Source organism: Bombina bombina, chromosome 4 (genome assembly GCF_027579735.1).
Source record: "Bombina bombina isolate aBomBom1 chromosome 4, aBomBom1.pri, whole genome shotgun sequence".
Taxonomy (NCBI): Eukaryota; Metazoa; Chordata; class Amphibia; order Anura; family Bombinatoridae; genus Bombina; species Bombina bombina.
In genome coordinates this window covers 1148058243-1148073892 of record NC_069502.1, presented here as the reverse complement: position 1 = coordinate 1148073892, position 15650 = coordinate 1148058243, and the positions used below count along the sequence as shown (strand labels likewise).

Below are 15650 nucleotides of genomic sequence, written 5' to 3'. Positions count from 1 at the left end.
CATACGAATCGACTTGTGTTGTTTCTTCAAGATCATGGTTGGAGGATCAATTTACCAAAGTTCATTGATTCCTCAGACAAGGGTAACCTTTCTGGGTTTCCAAATAGATTCAGTGTCCATGACTCTGTCTTTAACAGACAAGAGGCGTCTAAAACTGATGGCAGCTTGTCGAAACCTTCAGTCACAATCATTCCCTTCGGTAGCCTTATGCATGGAAATTCTAGGTCTTATGACTGCTGCATCGGACGCGATCCCCTTTGCTCGTTTTCACATGCGACCTCTTCAGCTTTGTATGCTGAATCAATGGTGCAAGGATTACACAAAGATATCTCAATTAATATCTTTAAAACCGATTGTTCGACACTCTCTAACATGGTGGACAGATCACCATCGTTTAATTCAGGGGGCTTCTTTTGTGCTTCCGACCTGGACTGTAATTTCAACAGATGCAAGTCTCACAGATTGGGGAGCTGTGTGGGGATCTCTGACGGCACAAGGAGTTTGGGAATCTCAGGAGGTGAGATTACCGATCAATATTTTGGAACTCCATGCAATTTTTAGAGCTCTTCAGTTTTGGCCTCTTTTGAAGAGAGAATCGTTCATTTGTTTTCAGACAGACAATGTCACAACTGTGGCATACATCAATCATCAAGGAGGAACTCACAGTCCTCTGGCTATGAAAGAAGTATCTCGAATTTTGGTTTGGGCGGAATCCAGCTCCTGTCTAATCTCTGCGGTTCATATCCCAGGTGTAGACAATTGGGAAGCGGATTATCTCAGTCGCCAAACGTTGCATCCGGGCGAATGGTCTCTTCACCCAGAGGTATTTCTTCAGATCGTTCAAATGTGGGAACTTCCAGAAATAGATTTGATGGCGTCCCATCTAAACAAGAAACTTCCCAGGTATCTGTCCAGATCCCGGGATCCTCAGGCGGAGGCAGTGGATGCATTATCACTTCCTTGGAAGTATCATCCTGCCTATATCTTTCCGCCCCTAGTTCTTCTTCTAAGAGTAATCTCCAAGATTCTGAAGGAATGCTCGTTTGTTCTGCTGGTAGCTCCGGCATGGCCTCACAGGTTTTGGTATGCGGATCTTGTCCGGATGGCCTCTTGCCAACCGTGGACTCTTCCGTTAAGACCAGACCTTCTGTCACAAGGTCCTTTTTTCCATCAGGATCTGAAATCCTTAAATTTAAAGGTATGGAGATTGAACGCTTGATTCTTCGTCAAAGAGGTTTCTCTGACGCTGTGATTAATACTATGTTACAGGCTTGTAAATCTGTATCTAGAGAGATATATTATAGAGTCTGGAAGACTTATATTTCTTGGTGTATTTCTCATCATTTTTCTTGGCATTCTTTCAGAATTCCGAGAATTTTACAGTTTCTTCAGGATGGTTTAGATAAAGGTTTGTCCGCAAGTTCCTTGAAAGGACAAATCTCTGCTCTTTCTGTTCTTTTTCACAGAAAGATTGCTATTCTTCCTGATATTCATTGTTTTGTACAAGCTTTGGTTCGTATAAAACCTGTCATTAAGTCAATTTCTCCTCCTTGGAGTTTGAATTTGGTTCTGGGGGCTCTTCAAGCTCCTCCGTTTGAACCTATGCATTCATTGGACATTAAATTACTTTCTTGGAAAGTTTTGTTCCTTTTGGCCATCTCTTCTGCCAGAAGAGTTTCTGAATTATCTGCTCTTTCTTGTGAGTCTCCTTTTCTGATTTTTCATCAGGATAAGGCGGTGTTGCGAACTTCTTTTGAATTTTTACCTAAAGTTGTGAATTCCAACAACATTAGTAGAGAAATTGTGGTTCCTTCATTATGTCCTAATCCTAAGAATTCTAAGGAGAAATCGTTGCATTCTTTGGATGTTGTTAGAGCTTTGAAATATTATGTTGAAGCTACTAAATCTTTCAGAAAGACTTCTAGTCTATTTGTTATCTTTTCCGGTTCTAGAAAAGGCCAGAAAGCTTCTGCCATTTCTTTGGCATCTTGGTTGAAATCTTTAATTCATCTTGCCTATGTTGAGTCGGGTAAAACTCCGCCTCAGAGAATTACAGCTCATTCTACTAGGTCAGTTTCTACTTCCTGGGCGTTTAGGAATGAAGCTTCGGTTGATCAGATTTGCAAAGCAGCAACTTGGTCCTCTTTGCATACTTTTACTAAATTCTACCATTTTGATGTATTTTCTTCTTCTGAAGCAGTTTTTGGTAGAAAAGTACTTCAGGCAGCGGTTTCAGTTTGAATCTTCTGCTTATGTTTTTCGTTAAACTTTATTTTGGGTGTGGATTATTTTCAGCAGGAATTGGCTGTCTTTATTTTATCCCTCCCTCTCTAGTGACTCTTGTGTGGAAAGATCCACATCTTGGGTAATCATTATCCCATACGTCACTAGCTCATGGACTCTTGCTAATTACATGAAAGAAAACATAATTTATGTAAGAACTTACCTGATAAATTCATTTCTTTCATATTAGCAAGAGTCCATGAGGCCCGCCCTTTTTTTTTTTTTTTTGTGGTGGTTATGATTTTGTATAAAGCACAATTATTCCAATTCCTTATTTTATATGCTTTCGCACTTTTTTTATCACCCCACTTCTTGGCTATTCGTTAAACTGAATTGTGGGTGTGGTGAGGGGTGTATTTATAGGCATTTTGAGGTTTGGGAAACTTTGCCCCTCCTGGTAGGAATGTATATCCCATACGTCACTAGCTCATGGACTCTTGCTAATAAGAAAGAAATGAATTTATCAGGTAAGTTCTTACATAAATTATGTTTTTGTTTTCTAAGACCTCAGTATATAAGAAGCAGGATTGCATGTGTGAACCTGCCCTGCAAGGGCTCCGGAGCAGCGATGCTTCGTACACAGAGCCTTTTCTCTGTTTTATATCGGTCTCTAATTGTCCTCAGCAGAAGAGCTAGATAAGGGGAAATCTAGGTTTCAACATGGCAGCATCCATTACTTTAAAGTTTGTTTTTATAGACATATTTCTTCTTTAATTACAAAACTAATATTACCTTCTGTATGTTAAAAATACATCTACATATTATTCTCAGACTATTCTTATTCATTAGATCTAGCATTTATTTACTATTTATCCCCTTTAAAAGGAATTTGTGTAATTAAAACTATTTTTTTTTCTCTTGACCTTTCCTTCAGCTATTCTGCATTAATAGCAGATTGGCCCATAGTAGTTCTGGGCTTGTGCACAGTTCTGATAGTGATCTGCGCCCTGGTTGGAATTTTAGTGCCTGATCTTCCAGACTTCTCCGATCCACTTCTGGTAAGTGTACTTGTGTATGGTGTCTCGGCAAATGATTGGCTGAGGATTATGTTTTTGTACTGATCCTTCATGTGTTTCTTTTTTTATTATATGCAAAATTCAGATTTCTTTACAAATCCCTCTTAAAGGGACATAAAACCCAACATTTATTTCATGATTTAGCTAGAACATAAAAATGTAAACAACTTTCCAATTTACTTATATGATCAAATCTTCTTTTCTTGTTATCCTTTATTAAATAGCAGGAATTTAAGATCAGGAGTGTGCACGTGTCTACAGCAGTATATGGCATCAGTTTTGCAACAATGTTATACATTTGCAAGAGCACTCAATGGTTGCACTATTTCCTGTCCTGTAGTGTTCCAGAAGTGTACATGTGTACCTATCTAGATATCTCTTCAATAAATAATATGAGAATGAAGCAAATTTAAGAATAGAAGTAAATTGAAAGCAATTTTTTTTAATTGTATTCTCTATCTGAATCATGAAAGAAAAAATGTGGTTTTCGTGTCCCTTTAAACAGACATTACGCAATAAGTGACCATAACATAGTATACAGTGTAGAAAAAAACAACCACCATTTCTTTCATGTAATTAGCAAGAGTCCATGAGCTAGTGACGTATGGGATATACATTCCTACCAGGAGGGGCAAAGTTTCCCAAACCTCAAAATGCCTATAAATACACCCCTCACCACACCCACAAATCAGTTTTACAAACTTTGCCTCCTATGGAGGTGGTGAAGTAAGTTTGTGCTAGATTCTACGTTGATATGCGCTCCGCAGCAGGTTGGAGCCCGGTTTTCCTCTCAGCGTGCAGTGAATGTCAGAGGGATGTGAGGAGAGTATTGCCTATTTGAATTCAATGATCTCCTTCTACGGGGTCTATTTCATAGGTTCTCTGTTATCGGTCGTAGAGATTCATCTCTTACCTCCCTTTTCAGATCGACGATATACTCTTTATATATACCATTACCTCTACTGATTTTCGTTTCACTACTGGTTTGGCTTTCTACTACATGTAGATGAGTGTCCTGGGGTAAGTAAGTCTTATTTTCTGTGACACTCTAAGCTATGGTTGGGCACTTTTTTATAAAGTTCTAAATATATGTATTCAAACATTTATTTGCCTTGACTCAGGATGTTCAACGTTCCTTATTTCAGACAGTCGGTTTCATATTTGGGATAATGCATATGAATAAATCAATTTTTTCTTACCTTAAAATTTGACTTTTTCCCTGTGGGCTGTTAGGCTCGCGGGGGCTGAAAATGCTTCATTTTATTGCGTCATTCTTGGCGCGGACTTTTTTGGCGCAAATTTTTTTTTCTGTTTCCGGCGTCATACGTGTCGCTGGAAGTTGCGTCATTTTTGACGTTTTTTTTGCGCCAAAAGTATCGGCGTTCCAGATGTGGCGTCATTTTTGGCGCCAAAAGCATTTAGGCGCCAAATAATGTGGGCGGCTTTTTTGGCGCTAAAAAAATATGGGCGTCGCTATTGTCTCCACATTATTTAAGTCTCATTATTTATTGCTTCTGGTTGCTAGAAGTTTGTTCACTGGCATTTTGTCCCATTCCTGAAACTGTCATTTAAGGAATTTGATCAATTTTGCTTTATATGTTGTTTTTTCTATTACATATTGCAAGATGTCCCACGTTGACACTGAGTCAGAAGATACTTCTGGAAAATCGCTGCCTGGTGCTGGATCTACCAAAGTTAAGTGTATCTGCTGTAAACTTGTGGTATCTGTTCCTCCAGCTGTTGTTTGTACTGAATGTCATGACAAACTTGTTACTGCAGATAATATTTCCTTTAGTAATGTTACATTACCTGTTGCTGTTCCGTCAACATCTAATACTCAGAGTGTTCCTGATAACATAAGAGATTTTGTTTCTAAATCCATTAAGAAGGCTATGTCTGTTATTCCTCCTTCTAGTAAACGTAAAAAGTCTTTTAAAACTTCTCATTTTTCAGATGAATTTTTAAATGAACATCATCATTCTGATTCTGATAATGGTTCTTCTGGTTCAGAGGATTCTGTCTCAGAGGTTGATGCTGATAAATCTTCATATTTATTTAAAATGGAATGTATTCGTTCTTTACTTAAAGAAGTCTTAATTGCATTAGAAATAGAGGATTCTGGTCCTCTTGATACTAAATCTAAACGTTTAAATAAGGTTTTTAAATCTCCTAGTTATTCCAGAAGTTTTTCCTGTCCCTGATGCTATTTCTGAAGTAATTTCCAGGGAATGGAATAATTTGGGTAATTCATTTACTCCTTCTAAACGTTTTAAGCATTTATATCCTGTGCCATCTGACAGATTAGAGTTTTGGGACAAAATCCCTAAGGTTGATGGGGCTGTCTCTACTCTTGCTAAGCGTACTACTATTCCTACGGCAGATAGTACTTCCTTTAAGGATCCTTTAGATAGGAAAATTGAATCCTTTGTTGCTGCAGCTTCAACTTTTTGGTTAGAAGCTTTAGCGCAACAAGTAACCGATCATAATTCTCATAGCATTATTAATCTTCTTCAACATGCTAATAATTTTATTTGTGATGCCATCTTTGATATCATTAGAGTTGATGTCAGGTATATATATCTAGCTATTTTAGCTAGAAGAGCTTTATGGCTTAAAACTTGGAATGCTGATATGTCTTCTAAGTCTACTTTGCTTTCCCTTTCTTTCCAGGGTAATAAATTATTTGGTTCTCAGTTGGATTCTATTATCTCAACTGTTACTGGAGGGAAAGGAACTTTTTTACCACAGGATAAAAAATCTAAAGGTAAATTTAGGTCTAATAATCGTTTTCGTTCCTTTCGTCACAATAAGGAACAAAAGCCTGATCCTTCATCCTCAGGAGCGGTATCAGTTTGGAAACCATCTCCAGTCTGGAATAAATCCAAGCCTTTTAGAAAACCAAAGCCAGCTCCTAAGTCCACATGAAGGTGCTGCCCTCATTCCAGCTCAGCTGGTAGGGGGCAGATTACGCTTTTTCAAAGAAATTTGGATCTATTCCATTCACAATCTTTGGATTCAGAACATTGTTTCAGAAGGGTACAGAATTGGCTTCAAGATAAGGCCTCCTGCAAAGAGATTTTTTCTTTCCCGTGTCCCAGTAAACCCAGCGAAGGCTCGAGCATTTCTGAAATGTGTTTCAGATCTAGAGTTGGCTGGAGTAATTATGCCAGTTCCAGTTCTGGAACAGGGGCTGGGGTTTTATTCAAATCTCTTCATTGTACCAAAGAAGGAGAATTCCTTCAGACCAGTTCTGGATCTAAAAATATTGAATCGTTATGTAAGGATACCAACATTCAAAATGGTAACTGTAAGGACTATCCTGCCTTTTGTTCAGCAAGGGCATTATATGTCCACAATAGATTTACAGGATGCATATCTGCATATTCCGATTCATCCAGATCACTATCAGTTTCTGAGATTCTCTTTCCTAGACAAGCATTACCGGTTTGTGGCTCTACCGTTTGGCCTAGCAACAGCTCCAAGAATTTTTACAAAGGTTCTCGGTGCCCTTCTGTCTGTAATCAGAGAACAGGGTATTGTGGTATTTCCTTATTTGGACGATATCTTGGTACTTGCTCAGTCTTCACATTTAGCAGAATCTCATACGAATCGACTTGTGTTGTTTCTTCAAGATCATGGTTGGAGGATCAATTTACCAAAAAGTTCATTGATTCCTCAGACAAAGGTAACCTTTTTAGGTTTCCAGATAGATTCAGTGTCCATGACTCTGTCTTTGACAGACAAGAGACGTCTGAAATTGATCTCAGCTTGTCGAAACCTTCAGTCTCAATCATTCCCTTCGGTAGCCTTATGCATGGAAATTCTAGGTCTTATGACTGCTGCATTGGACGCGATCCCCTTTGCTCGTTTTCACATGCGACCTCTTCAGCTCTGTATGCTGAACCAGTGGTGCAGGGATTACACAAAGTTATCTCAATTAATATCTTTAAAACCGATTGTACGACACTCTCTGACGTGGTGGACAGATCACCATCGTTTAGTTCAGGGGGCTTCTTTTGTTCTTCCGACCTGGACTGTAATTTCAACAGATGCAAGTCTTACAGGTTGGGGAGCTGTGTGGGGGTCTCTGACAGCACAAGGGGTTTGGGAATCTCAGGAGGTGAGATTACCGATCAATATTTTGGAACTCCGTGCAGTTTTCAGAGCTCTTCAGTCATGGCCTCTTCTAAAGAGAGAATCGTTCATTTGTTTTCAGACAGACAATGTCACAACTGTGGCATACATCAATCATCAAGGAGGGACTCACAGTCCTCTGGCTATGAAAGAAGTATCTCGAATTCTGGTATGGGCGGAATCCAGCTTCTGTCTAGTTTCTGCGGTTCATATCCCAGGTATAGACAATTGGGAAGCGGATTATCTCAGTCGCCAAACGTTACATCCGGGCGAATGTTCTCTTCACCCAGAGGTATTTCTTCAGATTGTTCAAATGTGGGGACTTCCAGAAATAGATCTGATGGCCTCTCATCTAAACAAGAAACTTCCCAGGTATCTGTCCAGATCCAGGGATCCTCAAGCGGAAGCAGTGGATGCATTGTCACTTCCTTGGAAGTATCATCCTGCCTATATCTTTCCGCCTCTAGTTCTTCTTCCAAGAGTAATCTCCAAGATTCTGAAGGAATGCTCGTTTGTTCTGCTGGTAGCTCCAGCATGGCCTCACAGGTTTTGGTATGCGGATCTTGTCCGGATCGCCTCTTGTCAACCGTGGACTCTTCCGTTAAGACCAGACCTTCTGTCGCAAGGTCCTTTTTTCCATCAGGATCTCAAATCCTTAAATTTAAAGGTATGGAGATTGAACGCTTGATTCTTAGTCAAAGAGGTTTCTCTGACTCTGTGATTAATACTATGTTACAGGCTCGTAAATCCGTATCTAGGGAGATATATTATAGAGTCTGGAAGACTTATATTTCTTGGTGTCTTTCTCATCATTTTTCCTGGCATTCTTTTAGAATTCCGAGAATTTTACAGTTTCTTCAGGATGGTTTGGATAAAGGTTTGTCTGCAAGTTCCTTGAAAGGACAAATCTCTGCTCTTTCTGTTCTTTTTCACAGAAAGATTGCTAATCTTCCTGATATTCATTGTTTTGTACAAGCTTTGGTTCGTATAAAACCGGTCATTAAGTCAATTTCTCCTCCTTGGAGTTTGAATTTGGTTCTGGGGGCTCTTCAAGCTCCTCCGTTTGAACCTATGCATTCATTGGACATTAAATTACTTTCTTTGAAAGTTTTGTTCCTTTTGGCCATCTCTTCTGCCAGAAGAGTTTCTGAATTATCTGCTCTTTCTTGTGAGTCTCCTTTTCTGATTTTTCACCAGGATAAGGCGGTGTTGCGAACTTCTTTTAAATTTTTACCTAAGGTTGTGAATTCTAACAACATTAGTAGAGAAATTGTGGTTCCTTCATTATGTCCTAATCCTAAGAATTCTAAGGAGAAATCATTGCATTCTTTGGATGTAGTTAGAGCTTTGAAATATTATGTTGAAGCTACTAAGAATTTCCGAAAGACTTCTAGTCTATTTGTTATCTTTTCCGGTTCTAGGAAAGGTCAGAAGGCCTCTGCCATTTCTTTGGCATCTTAGTTGAAATCGTTAATTCATCATGCTTATGTCGAGTCGGGTAAAACTCCGCCTCAAAGGATTACAGCTCATTCTACAAGGTCAGTTTCTACTTCCTGGGCGTTTAGGAATGAAGCTTCGGTTGATCAGATTTGCAAGGCAGCAACTTTGTCTTCTTTGCATACTTTTACTAAATTCTACCATTTTGATGCGTTTTCTTCTTCTGAAGCAGTTTTTGGTAGAAAAGTACTTCAGGCAGCTGTTTCAGTTTGATTCTTCTGCTTATAATTTCAGTTTTTTTCATTATAAGATTTAAACTTTATTTTGGGTGTGGATTATTTTCAGCGGAATTGGCTGTCTTTATTTTATCCCTCCCTCTCTAGTGAGACTTGCGTGGAAGATCCACATCTTGGGTAGTCATTATCCCATACGTCACTAGCTCATGGACTCTTGCTAATTACATGAAAGAAAACATAATTTATGTAAGAACTTACCTGATAAATTCATTTCTTTCATATTAGCAAGAGTCCATGAGGCCCACCCTTTTTGTGGTGGTTATGATTTTTTTGTATAAAGCACAATTATTCCAATTCCTTATTTTTTTATGCTTTCGCACTTTTTTCTTATCACCCCACTTCTTGGCTATGCGTTAAACTGATTTGTGGGTGTGGTGAGGGGTGTATTTATAGGCATTTTGAGGTTTGGGAAACTTTGCCCCTCCTGGTAGGAATGTATATCCCATACGTCACTAGCTCATGGACTCTTGCTAATATGAAAGAAATGAATTTATCAGGTAAGTTCTTACATAAATTATGTTTTTAGCTGAAAAATGAGAAGAAATCTCAAAAGGTGTAACAAATTAGAGCATGCAGTTTTTACACTACAATGCTGCGTTTTCTATTTCTGGGGATTGGAAGTGCACACTGCAGACATCACTCGCCTAACCCTGCCACATATATGTCCCTGTCTTCAGCAGAGACGATCAGATAAAATGCAAATTAATGGGAGTTTTGCTAAAAATAAATAAAATCACAGTGGCTAGCTGTGTCTGCACCCCTATCACGTTCTGAATAGCTCCTCCTATTATGGAAGCTGTCACTGGAGTTTGGCTATTGAGAAAAAATTGCAGTAACCGAGGTGTTATTACATTTACATTTTTCACACCCATCTAATCTGTAAATGTATTGCAAGACAGCCGAAATACATTGTAATTACAGGTGGTTTTTACTTTTCCTCTAAAGCTATCAAAGATTTCACAATTCTAGAAATTCCACTTGTGAATTGAAAACCTTAGTTTCAAATATCTGTAGTTTTCCAGTAGATTGAGTCATTTTTTCCAAAAGTATATTTATTAGGTCCACTTAAAGGGACACTAAAGTCAAAATGAACCTTAAATGATTCAGATAGAGCAATCAGTTTTAAAGGGACAGTCTAGTATAAATTAAACTTTCATTTTTCAGATAGGACTTTTAATTTTAATCAACTTTCCAATTTACTTTTATCATCAAATTTGCTTTTTTCTCTTGGTATTCTTAGTTTAAACTAAACATAGGTCGGCTCATATCATAATTTTTAAGCCTTTGAGGGCTGCCTCTTATCACATGCTTTTTAAATCTCTTTTCAACAGAAAGAGACAGAAAGTACACGTGGGCCATATAGATAACACTGTGTTCAGGCACAGAGGGTTATTTAAGATTTAGCACAAAACAATGCCAAATGCAAGACAATAGATAAAAAAACAGTCAGTCAGTCATGTGATCAGGGGGCTGGAAGAAGGTTCCTAGATACAAGGTAATCATAGAGGTAAAAAGTATATTAATATAACTGTGTTGGTTATGCAAAACTGTGGAATCGGTAATAAAGGGATTATCTATCTTTTAAAACAATAACAATTCTATGGTAGACTGTCTCTTTAAGAGACTTTCCAATTTCCTTCCATTCTCAAATTCTGCACAGTACTTTTTATATACACACTTATATTATATAATATTGCTACTACTGAGTGTGCATAAGTCCATAGTGTATACGTATTCTAGTCTGTGATTGGCTGATGGCTGTCACTTAATACAAGGGGTCGGCAAATGGGGGGGGGGGTTACATTTGTCAGAAAAAAAGTATTATTGGATTGTATTTTTATTATGTACTTATTAGTTGTGTAATTCTACTGTGTTAAATGGTCCTTTAACATGAAATAAATGTCGTATTTAGTTTTCTTCATTCCAAGAGTCTCTCACAAGTACAGAAGATGAAAGCATTTTGTCCTTTTGGTTTCTACCGATCTTCCATAGACTCTCCCTTTACATCCCAGTGTGTTACTAAAAGGCCTACTTCATCATCTGGGTTTACATCTCCTAAACTAGGTCTCTTGGCAACTGACTGTAAATAATCAGATCAGAGAGACCATTATTTTTGTATTTTGTTTGTTTTATGCAGTTGTAAGAAGGTTATACAACTCTAAATCCACCTTTGAATAACTTGCATTATTTAATCATCTATTTAGGTTTTTTTCATAAATGGGTTTAAAGTAAAAAAAAAAAAAAAACAGCTCTTGTGCATTGCTAAGGTATTTTTTCCATTGGTAATCGTAAGCCTAACAATGCTTTCTTGGAAACTTATAAATAATTAAAAAAATAAAATAAAAATAGTGCTCTTATATGGATCAATATGCTGATTGCTGCATCTGTAATCTTTTGTGGGGTCACTTTATTATGTTTGCAAGCTGCCAAGTGAACAGTGGAGGAGAATATTTTTAATATTTTTTTAATATATTCTTCTGTCTGGTTGTGTATGTGTATTAAGTTTCTTTCTAATGACACGATGAGTCCACAAATCTAATTACTAATGGGATGGCAGACAGTCCCCAAGGTCGAGGGGGCGGTTTCTACTCTAAACAAACGCACCACTATACCCATAGAAGATAGTTGTGCTTTCAAAGATCCTATGGATAAAAAATTAGAGGGTTTGCTTAAAAAGATGTTTGTTCAGCAAGGTTACCTTCTACAACCAATTTCATGCATTGTTCCTGTCACTACAGCAGCGTGTTTCTGGTTCGATGAACTAGAAAAGGCGCTCAATAAAGATTCTTCTTATGAGGAGATTTTGGACAGAATTCATGCTCTCAAATTGGCTAACTCTTTCACCCTAGACGCCACTTTGCAATTGGCTAGATTAGCGGCGAAAAATTCTGGGTTTGCTATTGTGGCGCGCAGAGCGCTTTGGCTAAAATCTTGGTCAGCGGATGCGTCTTCCAAGAACAAATTGCTTAACATTCCTTTCAAGGGGAAAACGCTGTTTGGCCCTGACTTGAAAGAGATTATTTCTGATATCACTGGGGGCAAGGGCCACGCCCTTCCTCAGGATAGGTCTTTCAAGGCCAAAAATAAACCTAATTTTCGTCCCTTTCGCAGAAACGGACCAGCCCCAAGTGCTACGTCCTCTAAGCAAGAGGGTAATACTTCTCAAGCCAAGCCAGCCTGGAGGCCAATGCAAGGCTGGAACAAAGGTAAGCAGGCCAAGAAACCTGCCACTGCTACCAAGACAGCATGAGATGTTGGCCCCCGATCCGGGACCGGATCTGGTGGGGGGCAGACTCTCTCTCTTCGCTCAGGCTTGGGCAAGAGATGTTCTGGATCCTTGGGCGCTAGAAATAGTCTCCCAAGGTTATCTTCTGGAATTCAAGGGGCTTCCCCCAAGGGGGAGGTTCCACAGGTCTCAATTGTCTTCAGACCACATAAAAAAACAGGCATTCTTACATTGTGTAGATGACCTGTTAAAAATGGGAGTGATTCATCCTGTTCCATTAGGAGAACAAGGGATGGGGTTCTACTCCAATCTGTTCGTAGTTCCCAAAAAAGAGGGAACATTCAGACCAATCTTAGATCTCAAGATCCTAAACAAGTTTCTCAAGGTTCCATCGTTCAAAATGGAAACCATTCGAACAATTCTTCCTTCCATCCAGGAAGGTCAATTCATGACCACGGTGGATTTAAAGGATGCGTATCTACATATTCCTATCCACAAGGAACATCATCGGTTCCTAAGGTTCGCATTTCTGGACAAGCATTACCAGTTTGTGGCACTTCCATTCGGATTAGCCACTGCTCCAAGAATTTTCACAAAGGTACTAGGGTCCCTTCTAGCGGTGCTAAGACCAAGGGGCATTGCAGTAGTACCTTACTTGGACAACATACTGATTCAAGCGTCGTCCCTTCCACAAGCAAAGGCTCACACGGACATTGTCCTGGCCTTTCTCAGATCTCACGGGTGGAAAGTGAACGTAGAAAAAAGTTCTCTATCTCCGTCAACAAGGGTTCCCTTCTTGGGAACAATAATAGACTCCTTAGAAATGAGGATTTTTCTGACAGAGGCCAGAAAATCAAAACTTCTAAACTCTTGTCAAATACTTCATTCTGTTCCTCTTCCTTCCATAGCGCAGTGCATGGAAGTAATAGGTTTGATGGTAGCGGCAATGGACATAGTTCCTTTTGCGCGAATTCATCTAAGACCATTACAACTGTGCATGCTCAGTCAGTGGAATGGGGACTATACAGACTTGTCTCCGACGATACAAGTAGATCAGAGGACCAGAGATTCACTCCGTTGGTGGCTGTCCCTGGACAACCTGTCACAGGGGATGAGCTTCCGCAGACCAGAGTGGGTCATTGTCACGACCGACGCCAGTCTGGTGGGCTGGGGCGCGGTCTGGGGACCCCTGAAAGCTCAGGGTCTTTGGTCTCGGGAAGAATCTCTTCTCCCGATAAATATTCTGGAACTGAGAGCGATATTCAATGCTCTCAAGGCTTGGCCTCAGCTAGCAAAGGCCAAATTCATACGGTTTCAATCAGACAACATGACGACTGTTGCGTACATCAACCATCAGGGGGGAACAAGGAGTTCCCTGGCGATGGAAGAAGTGACCAAAATCATTCAATGGGCGGAGACTCACTCCTGCCACTTGTCTGCAATCCACATCCCACGAGTGGAAAATTGGGAAGCGGATTTTCTGAGTCGTCAGACATTTCATCCGGGGGAGTGGGAACTCCATCCGGAAATCTTTGCCCAAATTACTCAATTGTGGGGCATTCCAGACATGGATCTGATGGCCTCTCGTCAGAACTTCAAGGTTCCTTGCTACGGGTCCAGATCCAGGGATCCCAAGGCGACTCTAGTAGATGCACTAGTAGCACCTTGGACCTTCAAACTAGCTTATGTATTCCCGCCGTTTCCTCTCATCCCCAGGCTGGTAGCCAGGATCAATCAGGAGAGGGCATCGGTGATCTTGATAGCTCCTGCGTGGCCACGCAGGACTTGGTATGCAGACCTGGTGAATATGTCATCGGCTCCACCATGGAAGCTACCTTTGAGACGAGACCTTCTTGTTCAAGGTCCGTTCGAACATCCGAATCTGGTCTCACTCCAACTGACTGCTTGGAGATTGAACGCTTGATCTTATCAAAGCGAGGGTTCTCAGATTCTGTCATTGATACTCTTGTTCAGGCCAGAAAGCCTGTAACTAGAAAAATCTACCACAAAATATGGAAAAAATATATCTGTTGGTGTGAATCTAAAGGATTCCCTTGGGACAAGATAAAAATTCCTCAGATTCTATCCTTTCTTCAAGAAGGTTTGGAGAAAGGATTATCTGCAAGTTCTTTGAAGGGACAGATTTCTGCCTTGTCTGTGTTACTTCACAAAAAGCTGGCAGCTGTGCCAGATGTTCAAGCCTTTGTTCAGGCTCTGGTTAGAATCAAGCATGTTTACAAACCTTTGACTCCTCCTTGGAGTCTCAATTTAGTTCTTTCAGTTCTTCAGGGGGTTCCGTTTGAACCCTTACATTCCGTTGATATTAAGTTATTATCTTGGAAAGTTTTGTTTTTGGTTGCAATTTCTTCTGCTAGAAGAGTTTCAGAATTATCTGCTCTGCAGTGTTCTCCTCCTTATCTGGTGTTCCATGCAGATAAGGTGGTTTTGCGTACGAAACCTGGTTTTCTTCCGAAAGTTGTTTCTAACAAAAACATTAACCAGGAGATAGTCGTGCCTTCTTTGTGTCCGAATCCAGTTTCAAAGAAGGAACGTTTGTTGCACAATTTGGATGTAGTTCGTGCTCTAAAATTCTATTTAGATGCTACAAAGGATTTTAGACAAACATCTTCCTTGTTTGTTGTTTATTCTGGTAAAAGGAGAGGTCAAAAAGCAACTTCTACCTCTCTCTCTTTTTGGATTAAAAGCATCATCAGATTGGCTTACGAGACTGCCGGACGGCAGCCTCCTGAAAGAATCACAGCTCATTCCACTAGGGCTGTGGCTTCCACTTGGGCCTTCAAGAACGAGGCTTCTGTTGATCAGATATGTAAGGCAGCGACTTGGTCTTCACTGCACACTTTTACTAAATTTTACAAATTTGATACTTTTGCTTCTTCTGAGGCTATTTTTGGGAGAAAGGTTTTGCAAGCCGTGGTGCCTTCCATCTAGGTGACCTGATTTGCTCCCTCCCTTCATCCGTGTCCTAAAGCTTTGGTATTGGTTCCCACAAGTAAGGATGACGCCGTGGACCGGACACACCTATGTTGGAGAAAACAGAATTTATGTTTACCTGATAAATTACTTTCTCCAACGGTGTGTCCGGTCCACGGCCCGCCCTGGTTTTTTTAATCAGGTCTGATAATTTATTTCCTTTAACTACAGTCACCACGGTATCATATGATTTCTCCTATGCAAATATTCCTCCTTTACGTCGGTCGAATGACTGGGGAAGGCGGAGCCTAGGAGGGATCATGTGAC

The 15650-nt window shown here is 39.9% G+C and overlaps 1 protein-coding gene across 1 annotated transcript in view; it reads left to right on the top strand.

The window, feature by feature from the left end:
• The window catches only part of DISP1 (dispatched RND transporter family member 1), a 135069-nt gene that overhangs the window by 79438 nt on the left and 39981 nt on the right, over positions 1 to 15650 (top strand). Inside the window, exon 4 of the mRNA XM_053712534.1 lies at positions 3158 to 3281. Coding sequence (XP_053568509.1) covers positions 3158 to 3281 — 124 coding nt within the window. The remainder of the gene's footprint in view (positions 1 to 3157; positions 3282 to 15650) is intronic.